The following is a 12,950-nucleotide window of genomic DNA, read 5'->3' as shown; positions in this document are numbered from 1 at the left end:
AGTGATATTGCAGGGTAAATAGAACCACAGATCAACATACTGAAACCAGAGACCAGAGGACCCAGGCAAGGCCATTTCCTCCCCTCCCCTCCCCTCTGGCTCCATGTGCAGGTGTAACAGCACCCCAAGACCAGGTCAAACAAAGCCTGACATCACCCTGGAGTCAGCCGGTCCCCCAGCATCCCCTCCCAGGGTGTGGGCACAACTGAGATTAGGAATGTCCAGTTCAGTTGCTGACTAGCTAGGTGACCTTGGGCAAGCGACATGAACTCTTTCAGTCTGACTTATCCCCCTGAACAAATGAGAGGGCTTGGACTAGCACTAGATGGTCCCTGAAGCTCATTTCATTTCCCATTGGGAGCCACAAAGCCTTTACAATAGGCATGGAATGTGGGCACAAACAGGAAGTTAAGAAAAAGTGCCAGCACATCAAGCTCAATTAGGAGACCTCCATGACTCCAAAGGCCAAGCCTGAAACCCGGGTCAAAGTGATACCGTCCACGGCTGAGGTCAGAGACTCCACCATCATAGAAAAAAAGCAAACTTTCTGAGTCTTTGCTCAGTTCTGAGACCTGACCCTCCACCAATGTTTACAAATGCTTTGAATTAATTCGTGAAGACTGAAGGCTATGGACCACTCATGTCTCCTAGCTTCTGAGTAGTCCCTCCCTAGCGGCTCTCTTGATCAGCAAATTGGTGGAGAAAGGAAACTAGAGCCACCTGCCCTGGAACGCAATAGTAATTGTCTTCAGGAGAAAACAGGAAGTTAGGATCATGCATATATTTCCTCCAAAACCCAAATCACTCCAACTAATTATAAAAGGATCCACAAGGGCCCTCCTAAGAGTCATTCCTTTTGTGAAGCAGACCTTAGACTGGATTCTAAAAGCTGGAGCAGCCAGAGTCCCATCTCGGGCCCAGCCCTGTCCCTGGGTTGAACCCCCGGCAGCCCTGCCAGCAGGGTCACCTCCCACAACCACCTGTGTTTTTTTGTCCTAAATACAGCTAAAGGGCCTTTGCCTGGATAGGCTGCCAGCCCTTCCCACTCCCTCCTACTCTCCTGGAGTGAATGCACCCATCTCATCTGGAAAACTCAACAGCAACTGAGAATAAGAGACAGCCCCAGCTGCGTGTCCCCAGGGTCAACTTATTTCCCCTCTGTGGTTTCCTGAAAGACAGCCTGAGTGGTGTCTAGAGTAGTAAAGTCATTTTCAAGGTTCTTTCCTCTACCCTAACAACCCCTTCTGGGCAAACAGAGCTCCATTAATCATTGATGGACTCAATGATCAACGCTGCACTGCATTTCCTGCCCCCACCCTTCCAGCTTTGGGAAAATAAAGTTTCAACATTTGACTAGGCAAGGGATAAACTTTTTCTCCTGTGAACAGTGTGCCTAGACTAGAGCCTGCCTTAGACATAATCAATATTTAAATTACCATGAAAGGAAGGTTTCTCAGCCTTGGTACTGTGGACACTTTGGGCCCGATTATTCTTTGGGGGTGGGGAGCTGTCCTGGGCCTTGTAGGACTTTTAGCAGCATTCCTGGCTTCTACCCTCTAGGTGACAACCAAAAAGGTCTCCAGACCTTGTCAAGTGTCCTCAGGGGAGGGGAGCAGTCACCCCTAGTTTAGAACCCCTGAAAGAGGCCCCTTTAACTGTTGGAAAGCTTAGCTAGTCCCACCCCTGTGGGCCTAGTTTTAATGCTTTAGCCAGTGGTTCTCAATCTTCCTAATGCCGCAACCCTTTAATACAGTTCCTCATGTTGTGGTGACCCCCAACCATAAAATTATTTTTGTTGCTACTTCATAACTGTAATTTTGCAACTGTTATGAATCGTAATGTAAATATCTGATATGCAGGATGTATTTAGGCGACTGTGAAAGGGGGGTCGTTTGACCCCCCAAAGGGGTCGCGACCCACAGGTTGAGAACCACTGAAAAGAGAGGGCAGACTAGAGAAAGACTGCAGCTGTAAATGGTAAAGAAGCAGCAGTCACTCATTATCCAGGAGTGGGGGCTGTTTGATATTTGGCTGGGACAGTGTTCATGTTTTGTCTATTCAAGCAGGTTCCTGAGTAGTCATTTTTTTTGTCTTGATCTATTGTGGACACATAATGGCCTGTCTGATGTTGGTGCCCTGAAATTGCTTGTTTAACAGGAAAACACCAAGACCTAGATGTGAGTGCCAGATCAGCTTATAGCAACACCAGGGCCAAGCTGATAGTACCAGGGCAGCTTCTGAATGCCATAGGCTGCTTTTCTTTCTCTCAGATATGATTTGTAAGTTCAGTCAGTACTAAATAAAATTGGGTAGAAATACTTCATAACTGTAATTTTGCAACTGTTATGAATCGTAATGTAAATATCTGATATGCAGGATGTATTTAGGCGACCCCTGTGAAAGGGTCATTCGATCCCCAAAGGGGTCATGACCCACAGGTTGAGAACCGCTCCTTTAGACTTAAATCTGCGTGAATGTTTTCTAAAGCAAACCCAATTCTGAAGACCAGCTGGCTGTTCAGTCCTATTAAGCAAATCATCCCTTTTTGGCCTGAGTCTCGAAATCCTAGTTTCATGGTTATTAAATTTGCTATGCAGTCGCCTCTTTAATCTTGTGAGAATTAAATTGCAAGAGCAGAAACGTGATGTCTAATTTTGTGCTTCAGACCCGGGAGGCTGAGTAATTGGTCGGCTGTTCCTTTGAAGTCACTCCTTAGGGTGCAAAGAGCCTTTCTGATGCGTTCCTTTAGGGAAAGGCGGTTTCCTTGTGCTTGTGAAGTATCCTGTGGCCGACAGAACCCTCAGGACAATAACTGAAGGGCTGGTTGGTCCTTAGTGGATTTTTCCTAATATTATAAGGAAAGAAAGGTTTCAGCATTTCCCTGGTTCATCTTCCGAAGTATTTTCATTCCTGCAGCTGTGACCTTGGGCAGATTTTTATCCCCAGCAGTAAAACAGAGAAGAGGAACAGAATTGCAACTACAGTTCCTGTCACAGGCCTTGTGAGATACGACCCTGTAGGTCAGACTTCAACTGTGGTCAGGTGACTTCACTGGAAAATAAAAATCAAAGACTAACAGCAACAGGAACCAGGAGGAAATCAACAATTGCCAAAAGTGATGATTTTGTCTGGGTCAGGCATTTTTACTAACAAAATATTTAAAAAATCATAGAAAAAAATTCCTTGTAGACTATAAAACTTCATCTAGTTAAAAACAGAAATATTTACATTTGAAATTACCTTGATCTGAACTCCTCCCTCCAAGGAAATTTACATCTTTAAATCCCTGTGGCCTTCTAAGGACGAGAGAAATTTTAAGGTGGCCTGTTGTCCCGACGGGCTGCTTCCTAGGGGAGCTGGGTAATCCGTCCGGGAGGAGTCCTTCGAAATGGCCTGCTTGCTCACGCCTTCCAGCCCTGCAACCCTATAAAACCACCTTAACAACCATGGTTCCCTGGAAGTGCTGACCACATTGACAACGTCACGCTTTTGGAAGAGAATGTCGCCAGTCTAGAGCTCTGTGTGCTCCCACCAGCCCAGAGAAAAAGCCTCGTGGAAAGGAGGGAGGCCCACGCCATGATGACAGGCTGGGCCGGCACTGGCCATACTGAGGATTTTTATGGTCTCGCTCAAGAAATAAAAGAGGAGGTCACTGCACTAGAGCAAACATTTCCGATCATTGCTTTATTTCATTATGGTTCAACAGCAAAGTTCATTCCTCTCAAGGTGGATCTTGAATTGTTCCCTCCTCGTTCTGAATAAAAAAGGTAATGAAGAAAAAGCCTGTACTTTTGGAGACCTAGCATCTTATTTATGCTAAGAAGCTTTTGACCGCAATTTCGTGTTACAATATTTCCTGCTGGCATCTTGGTGGTCACACGGAGCTGCCCACCCTCCAGTGAAGATGGCTGTCCACAACTGCCACCGTTGAAACCAAAAGTAAGTGTTGAAAAATGCACCTTTTACAATAAAAAAGTAGAAACCAATTCAATTTCCTTTTTTTTTTTTTTACGAATATAAAGTTTCTTGTAAATATGTACAGTCTGTTGAGCTACTTCTAGAGCAGGAAGCATTTCACACATGGGACACACGATATACACGCCGGGACTCTAGAGGCCCGTTTCTCATGGAGATCCTAAATGAAATGCCAAGACTGAAAGACTCGTTTGCAGTGACCTTTCCAAATGCTGTGGACCAAGAGACAAAACTTCAGCAAACGTTCAGTCGGGTCTGCCCTGGGGGAGGGAAGGGATGCAGTATGACCCCAAAGACTCAAAGCAACACATAGAACACGACAGCATGACACTGGCCAAGGGTGCGACAACAGGGAGGGTCTTGGGTGTTTCAGAGGAGAAAGCACTTAGGTTAAGAGACGAGCAGGAAGGAGCCGGGACTCGGGCCAGGCTGCAATCTGGAAAGGGTCTGAACTGTGGACACCTGTGTTGAAACACGGTCATGTTCACCTGCTGCGGTGGGAACAGGGCTACCTGTCGGCCTACCTAGGATTGCCTTGGTGGTGGGAGGCGTGCCTAAGAGAATACGAAGCGAGAGATGCCTTGTGGGAGATTAAAGGCAGAAATAAGGCCGCTAGTTAGCTTGCCAACTGCAAAGCCTCTAGGTTGGTTCTTTACCAGTTGCCAGGAATTTACCGGCCGCCAGAGGGTAGAAACAGGTGGGCCGCACTGCACCTAAGGAGGACTTCTGGCCCCGGCAGAGGTGGGAGCTGAGCTGCGGCTGCCTTTTCCTGGTCTTAGTCTAGCCCTAGGGAAAGGCTCATTGGGAAGTCACAGTTTTGTGGGGTAGAACCGTGCTGGGTTTGTGTGAATAGTCATCCACGTGGATCGGCAGGAAGCGTGACCGTGTGAGGTGGCGGTTTGCTGAAATCCTTCTCTGGTCGTAAGGCTTGAGCGTTTGGTTTTTGTTGGTTCAGTGCTACAGACCGCAGCTTCTGTGGCCAGTGAGCTGGCAAGTCGTCAGAGGGTCTCGATCTGTGGGAGCTATGGACGGTCCAGGACATTGCAGAGCAGCCGGGTCGGGGGGCAGCACATGCAGCGAACAGCCATGCAGAACTCCCGGACAGTCTCTTCCATCCCAGGGCGGGAACAGCGTGCCATCGCAGACACGAGGTGGGTGCCCCCAGCCCCCTCCCAGGCCCAGAGGCCCATGGGTGCTGGGCTCAGAGCAAATCTATTGCATGCTTTCCTGGCCAAAGCTACATGAAGCGGGACAGCAGGCCGGGGAGATGACGCTGAGGGGCGGGGAGGGAAAGCTTCTCGAGGTCCCTTGGCCCCAAGTCACTGCCTCCAAGCCGAGGCGGATGACCTCCATACATTCTCAGCTGGTGGGAGGGGTAGTCGTCAAGGCCATAAAAGGCAATGAGAACAGTAAACATTTGGCTAAGATGTCGCCCTGGGTAAAAAGGGGCCTTTTGCCAGGAAGGGCGAGGATGAGAATGGGCCTATGTGAGTGCAGGAAGTTAGCCAACTGGCGGGGACTCTTCTACGATACGTTTCAGTAGCAAAGACCTGATGTGTGATCTAGCTAAAAATGACTACAACAGGAAATACATTGCTATTCAAATCTAGTAAGAATTCTGTTGTCTTAAAAAAAAAAAAAAGGGAAAAAAACTTAGAAAAAACACACAAACAAAAAACAACCAACCCTAGGATCTTAAAGTAGCTATTAATTAGGGTTCTAACCACGTTGTAGTTAGTGCCCGGTTGGTTTCCTCCGATGAACTGGTACAGGCTGGAGCTAGGTACAAAAGTTTATGAATGCTTGGAAAGAGTAACAAAGTGCAAAGGGGATGACCGCAGGACGGTGCCCGCAGCTCCCAGGAGCCTCAGCCCCACACCTCCTAGCAGGGTGTCCGTGCCGAGGTGGGTCTGGGTCCAGCTGTGCCACGAGTGGCTGAGCCATGGCGCTGGGGTCCCCTTCAGCGGCGTTCCATCGTGTGTTTGGTGTTTTCCTGCAGATTACGATGAGGAGTTGGCTTTTCTGACTGAGGTTTATACTGAAGACTGGTCCCAGACCTACGAGCAAAAGGAGGAGGAGCGGTTTTAGCCACCAGAGGCCAGAAATTGCTGTGCTCTTTGCATAATCCTAACAGGAAGTTTGCAGCACCTGGTTCCCCTCTCAGCGGTTAATGCTGAGTGCTGGGCAGGGTGGCACCAACTAGCAGAGCCAACCCTCAAAGCTTGGGAGTCCATCAGGGACTGAAATTCACTAAAAAGTCTCAAAGGCTATGAGTATGTCTACTGTTACACACACACACACACACACACACACACACACACCATCTTATGGAGCAAAGAAAATAAAAAACATTTAGATGGCTTTTCCCCTCTCCGTCCCGGCAGGGGTGCGACGGTGACCGGCATTAGAAGAAAAATGCGATCTAGAAAGTCAGCTTCAGTGACGGAAGATTCAAATTCTTCTAGAAGGCAGCCACTGCGACCAGTGTCAGGGCAGCCTTCCTGACAATGCTGATGTATGTGTACACGTGCATGTGTGCTTGGGAAGGTAAGGTGCAGAACACTCTGTGTAGTAAGCTGTGTCTAAGAAGGGAGAATGCACACACACCTGCTTACATGCATACTCTCTCTAGAAGCTGCCAGCACCTGTTGCCTCTGAGGAAGGGAAAGATCCTGTGTGGCAGCTATCGCATTGGTGGGACACACGTACACACACTACCCATTTGCTTAGGAAGGCTCTTGTGAAATCAAGTACCTTTCCTTCCTAACCTCATGTGCTCACCAAGCCTGAGTTCCTTCTCACAACAGAGGCCCGGAGGGGCCTCAGCTCCCAGGTCACTCGTCTGTCCTCCGGAGGGTGCCTCACCTTGTTGACCTGGGACAAGGGCGTCCTCACGGCTCCCACAGGAAGCCGGCCCCTGCTGCTGTCTTCAAACAGCCTCCCAGGGGACCGCTCCCTCCGCGTGCTGAGCATGCGGCCTGGGGACTTCTCCCGCTCCAGGGGGCGGCCAGGAGACTTGTCCCTGCGCAGCTCGGTCCGCCCCTCTCGGTAGCGGTGGGGTGTGCTTGGCTCTCGCGGGTGGCTGGGGCCTTCGGGTGGCGCCGGGCTGGAGGCCACACGCTTGGTGATGTGCTCGTTGTACGTTGGCGGGCCTCGCTTGTTGGGGCTGCTGGCAACAGGAGAGGGAGGGGGAGCTGAGGAGTCACACCCCAAAGGGGCATTCTCCTCCTGTGAGAATCCCCCAACCCCCAGCTCACCACTGACCCTGAGAAAAGGGTCCCACCTGGAGTTCTCCAGGCTCTTTGTCTGTTTGATTTGGGTGGGGAGGGCAGGGAAGAGAGCACAGATGACGACAAAAGAAAATCAAGCTTCCGCTCTAGGAGCAGGCTTTTGTTTACTGAGCACCTACTGTGCCAGGCCCTGTGCTCAGCTCTTACTGTCGTTAGATCACCACAACAGCACAAGCTGGGAACAGGCAGGCCCCACACTGTACAGACAGGAAATGGAGACCAGGCGGGCTGGTGGCTGGCCTGAGCTAGTGAACGACGACTGGGACTCAGCTCAGGTCAGTTTGATGTCATAATCCCCAACCTCTATCCTTCGACCTAGTCTTTTCCAGAGCCTCAGAGGCACGGGAGCACGGCATGTAGAGGGTGAGCCTGCTGAAAGGCCCTCGATGCAGGGAGCACTTGGAGAGAGCCTGTTTCCTCCCTGTCGGCTGCCATTGCTGTCCCCCTCCTGGGCTGGTGTTCAGTCCCCTCTCCCTCCAGGTGGCTTTCTAAGGAGGCAACCCAATGCTGATGTGAGAGGTGTAGGGATCAGGCCTGACATAAGTAGGAAACCAAGCAGGGCAGATAAAAACAGTGTAGCTGCTCATAAAATGTCCCTGACCCCAAAGGGTGATGGTTAATAACCAATCAGGTGAAAATACTGAGCCCCCTCCTCCCAGCCCCCCCCAAAAGAAAGAAAATACTGAGGCCTTTTTGTACAACAAACTAACCCTGTACCCAGCACTGCCTGGGTATTTCATGACGATTTCTGCACACATGTCCCTAACCACCTCTGAAGCGAAAGCAAGAAACAGAACTGACATGCGGCCTCCAAATCAATTCCTCCCCACCCCCATGAGCAGAAAAAGATCTGGGTTCTCATTATCGGAGCATGATTAGTGCTGGGAGAAGGCAACCCACCTAAAATGAGACCATTTTATAGCGAATCCACTTGGAGACATATTTTCATTGATTGGGGCTTTATCTTCAAAAGTAAAAGGAGAAATCAGGAAAATAAATTTATTTTATCCTTGATATTTTAAAAATCTAAATTACATGCTAATTCTAAAAATGAACCAAGTATGAATCTCATACTGATTTATTTTGCTGTAACTTTCTCAGCAAAATTATATGCTCGAAAAAAAATTTAAAAATTATATGCTAACATGTTACATGACATCCTTTACATAGATGCTAGCTTTTGCAGTAAAACGTAAGGACATCTCTTCGAAAATATCTGAGAATGTCACTGGTTTTTCCAAAGTCCTATTGTAATCCTTGAAACTTAAATCCTTCTCTTTGGGACAGTTTATCATTTTATCAAATTTGTTGATTTTATTTCTTCAATTATTGGTCTAACTTTACCAGAACCTCTTTTGTCAACGCCCAGAATTGAAAGCAACTGAGCAAAAAGATACTGATCCCTGGTGGAGGAAGACTAGAGCAAGTTGAGATGCCTGTTGGTATAAGTAAAGTTTTATTGGAACTCAGCCATGCTCATCTGGTGATGCACTGTCTATGGCTCTTCCACACGACAGCCAAGTTGAGTAGCGGAGACAGAGACCATATGGCCCACAAAGCCGGAAATATTTACTATCTGGACTTTCACAGAAAAAGTTTGCCAATTCCTGCTCCACCGTGAAACAGAGAGGTTGGTGAGCGGAGATCATTTTATAAGCAGTCGGTTCGTTGTGCACAGTTTCATGCCATTCTCTTACTTCCCGGTGCAACTCTAACTGTGCAGACCCAGATACCAAATGCTCCGAAAGCCAGACCTCCCTGCACTGAGCATGCAGCAACAGAACAGAGTAACTGGGGTTTCAACAGCTTGAAACCAAGTTTACATTCATCTCTAGTTACGTGGCTTTAAGATATGGCAAATAAAATGAACCCCAAGCAGGAGAATTACATTAAGTCTGTTTGTAACGGATGAGAAATTATAAAATGTGTCCACAGGGGCCCATCAGAAAGTGAGAGGGAGGTTACTGCCCAGGGGAAGAGAGATGGCTCAAGGAAGGCCATTCGGGATGTCGGCTTAGATTAATGGGACAAGAGAAAATACCCATCATTCTAGGCCGAGTGGGCAAGCTTCCATCTCCATATGCACTAATAACCAATGATATTCCACGTCAATTTTATGCTTCTTGCAAAGAGTTACATTTCCTGCTCTGCTAACCGCCCAGGGCGATGTGGCTGACCTGCGGAGCAGCCGCGGATTTGGACTGAGCGGGCCAGGCCCAGGGTTAGTCTTGTCGTGTTGCCTACACGTTGGGGGGAATTCAGTTTGTTAAACGTTTCATGTAACTGCTGTCCAGTTTTGCCAAGCTGTGTAGTGACTTTCAAATACTAGTTTTCACAACCTGGAGACCAGACTGTTGCTTTCACATGATGTGCGTAGTGTCTCATGACTGAGTTTGCTTTGTTTTATAGGGTCTGTACGCATTGTATTTTCCAACAGCTATTTTGTAAACAGATGATGTATTTCTCCATTGAAAACACAATTTTAAAAAAGCAACAACAACCAGCACTCTTCTCCCCCAATTTCAGACTTTTACCTTCTAACCTGCCTAACGAAGTCCCCAGCTAAAGGCCATGTAGAAGCCAAGAGGCAACTAAAGACTACCAGCTGGTTTTGCACGTGCCTGGCAACAGCATGACTTCTGCCCGTGTTCACAGAAACTGGAGCCGCTTTTGACTACAGGAAAAGCAACTCCCTCAGAGACACCACACAGTCCCAGAAGGACGGTGCCTGGCCCTGAACTAGTGAGGCGATGGAGAAAAGATCTAATTACAGTACTTTGATCTAATTACAGTTCTTGACATGAGTAGGAACTCCTTAAATAAAGCCTAGATAAATAAAATAAAAACCGCTTAAATAAAATCTAAAATTTCCCAGGGAGGACTCGAGCAGCCACTCTTGAGGCAGGGGCAGGCCAAGAGTGAGGAGCCGCTGGTTATTCAGCCAGTCCTGGGATTAAAACCACACCGACCCAACGTTTCTGACTGACTCTTATATTTCAGCAAAAGAGAGAGACAGGGTATTAAATAGCCTCAGAGGCCCTAACCGGTTTGGCTCAGTGGATAGAGCATCGGCCTGCGGACTCAAGGGTCCCAGGTTCGATTCCGGTCAAGGGCATGTACCTTAGTTGCAGGCACATACCCAGTAGGGAGTGTGCAGGAGGCAGCTGATCGATGTTTCTCTCTCAATGATGTTTCTGACTCTCTCTATCTCTCTCCCTTCCTCTCTGTAAAAAATCAATAAAATATATTAAAATAAATAAATAAATAGCCTCAGAGTATTAAATTAATGACTCTCCCAAAACCTGAGCATTTTGTGATATCAGAGGTGTTTCCTCTACAAACCAAGTCTCTTCAGATTAGAAAGTGTCTTCATCATCTATGCACCCAGCCCGGACATCGTGTCTGGCACATGGTAGGGGGTCCACATAACTCTCTGTAGACATGTGGGGTTGTAAACCAGTCCAAACATTAAATCCTAGATAATTAAATATCCCCTGGGTTAAATCCTCGCAGCCCTTTCTGTGGACCAAGGGCTTGAACTTCACACGTCTCATGCCTCCGCGTGGACCTGGAGCCGGCTAGCCCTCCGCGCAGGACAAGGCCAGGCCCATTTCCACACATGCTGAGGGACAACAGGTCTCTGCCTCCGCGGAGGAAAACGCAGCAACATCTACCAAAATCACAAGTGCACAGCCGCTGCTCGGAATTTACCCTCCAGGTAGATTCCTAAGATGCAAAGTAACAAAATGACATAGGCACAGTCACTTGCTACAGCAACAGACAGGAAACAATCCAATACCCAATGGGAAAGGAGCAGTTAAATAAGCCGAACGTCATGGGAAGGAATGTTGTGTAGGCATCAAAAAGAAGGAAGAAATACTCCTTACACCGACACGGAACGTGCTCTGAAATGTGAAGGTCGGCGGGCATGCACCGTGTGCGGCCGCCTGCATTAAAGGACGGGGCAGAGCGAGGCCCTCCAGAAACCTGTTCCTTCAGACAAGCAGCAAGAACACCGACAAACACCGTCAAAATCAACTTCCCAGAACTCTGGAAATTAACCAAAGGCTTGCAAGAGCGTCTATGTAAGAAAAACAGCTGAATTTCAGTAAGAACAAGCTTTGTGACACTTTAACTTGACCTGCTCCCCCGGCTTTCTCCCCAGATCTGCAGTCCTGTTGAAAGCAGCAGCCTTGTAACCACAGGAGCCGCGGAAGCCAGCAGAGTAGCCGCCACCAGAGGGAGCTGGCGGGACTGCCGCTCCCCAGAAAACTGTCACCAGCTGACCTGTCTGGTTCCTCCAGGGAAAGGACCCTTCTCAGGCTGGTTTCTATTTGCCCTGGCTTAGCGCTCCCTCGTGGGAAAAGCCCTATCCCAGGGAACGTCAGTGGCAGCCGTAGTAAGAATCCGTCTGGGAGAGTCACTACATAAACAGCAGCAAGCCCAAGGAGGGGACCAGATTTCCCGCCACCACATTCTATTATCTGAGAGGCTTGGTTTTCAACAAAATAATCATGACATACAAAGACAGAGGGACGTATAGATAGGACTTCATTTCTTCCGGGAAATCTTCCCTGACCCCTAAGTCCAGGCTGGGGCCCTCCTCTGAGCTCCACGGTAGCTCAAACGACCCTGATGGCAGCCTCAGCCTTCTAGGCTGTGCCCGAATGGCCTGAGCGCATGTGTCTCTCCCCTGGGACATCACGGGGGCGGGGGGATGCATCTGGTTTACACCACGAACCCTCCCACGACCGCCCAAGCAGCCCGGAAGGATATCTGCTAAAGCAATGAATGCATAATGCACGCTCCACCCAAACAGAGCCACGGAGACACCCTCCAGAGAAAGGCCTGCCCTTTCCTCCCGCCTGTGCTCAGGGGCATTACAGCAGTCTCCTGCCAGTACCGTGACTGTGTCATGTCAAGGCTGCAGAGCTCAAAGAAATGGGTGGCTTGAGCTTCAATACCAGGGAACCTCTAGCCAGTGCAGCAAGACTACCTTCTGCTTTGCAGAAAGTGCTGACCCCTGGAATGAGAAGAGGAGGGGCACGGTACCTGCGGGAGGTGGAGGGACCCCGGTGGTGGTCAGTGCCAGACTCCTTCACGAGGTTTCCTTTGCAGCAAATGATCCTCAGTTTATCCTGGTATGAGGAGGCCAGGTATATTGCTCCCGAGGAAATTGCAGGGCCCAGGTAGCGTGGGTTTGGGATTTCCAAATACGCTCGGGCAGGGGTCCTGCAGAGAAGAGAAGAGTAGCAGTGCAGGTTAGCGCCACTGCCAGACAGGAAAGGAAGCAACAAGCGCCTGGCCCCACACCCACCCCAACCCTGAGCCCGCCGGAGCCTGCGGCCAGTGCTTACCCCAGAGCGGAGCGTGCCTGGATCTCAATCACTTCTAGTGAGTTGAAGTGGGTCACAAACAGATAGGGTTCTCTGTAGGCTGTGGGGCCGCCACAGAGGAAGAGTGAGAAGAAAGGGTTAAGAGAAAGAAAATCAAAACCAGCCTGCAGTGCACCCTTGGGCCCAGCAATCCCACCTAAGCACAGTGAGGCATGCTCGAGGGTGTTCACTGCCATGTCGTCAGAGCAGAAGATGGGAACCAACTCAAGGGTACGTGCGAGGGGATCAGGTACATACAATGTGGCCCAGCTGTGGAATTCTGCACACACAGCTGCAGAAATGCAAGAAC

The 12,950-nt window shown here is 49.1% G+C and overlaps 1 protein-coding gene and 1 long non-coding RNA gene across 5 annotated transcripts in view; one reads left to right on the top strand and one right to left on the bottom strand.

Moving 5' to 3' along the window:
* Positions 1–3,658: 3,658 nt before the first annotated feature.
* The window catches only part of CIT (citron rho-interacting serine/threonine kinase), a 165,700-nt gene continuing 156,408 nt past the window's right edge, over positions 3,659–12,950 (bottom strand). For 3 of the 4 annotated variants that reach the window (XM_005863774.2, XM_014537690.1, XM_005863775.2), the window contains 4 exons: positions 12,623–12,701; positions 12,318–12,497; positions 6,841–7,144; positions 3,659–6,032 (listed from right to left, as the gene is read on the bottom strand). In XM_005863774.2, coding sequence (XP_005863836.1) covers positions 6,009–6,032; positions 6,841–7,144; positions 12,318–12,497; positions 12,623–12,701 — 587 coding nt within the window. In that variant the 3' untranslated portion in view covers positions 3,659–6,008. The remainder of the gene's footprint in view (positions 6,033–6,840; positions 7,145–12,317; positions 12,498–12,622; positions 12,702–12,950) is intronic. The other variant, XM_014537689.1, reaches the window with a different exon arrangement.
* LOC106725685 overlaps positions 7,152–12,950 on the top strand; it is a 12,515-nt gene continuing 6,716 nt past the window's right edge. Inside the window, exon 1 of the long non-coding RNA XR_001361613.1 lies at positions 7,152–8,143. This is a non-coding gene — a long non-coding RNA (uncharacterized LOC106725685). The remainder of the gene's footprint in view (positions 8,144–12,950) is intronic.

Source organism: Myotis brandtii, unplaced genomic scaffold (assembly GCF_000412655.1).
Source record: "Myotis brandtii unplaced genomic scaffold, ASM41265v1 scaffold181, whole genome shotgun sequence".
In the NCBI taxonomy this organism is placed as follows: domain Eukaryota; kingdom Metazoa; phylum Chordata; class Mammalia; order Chiroptera; family Vespertilionidae; genus Myotis; species Myotis brandtii.
Note: the sequence above shows the minus strand (reverse complement) of the source record. Positions and strands in the feature narration are given on the sequence as shown.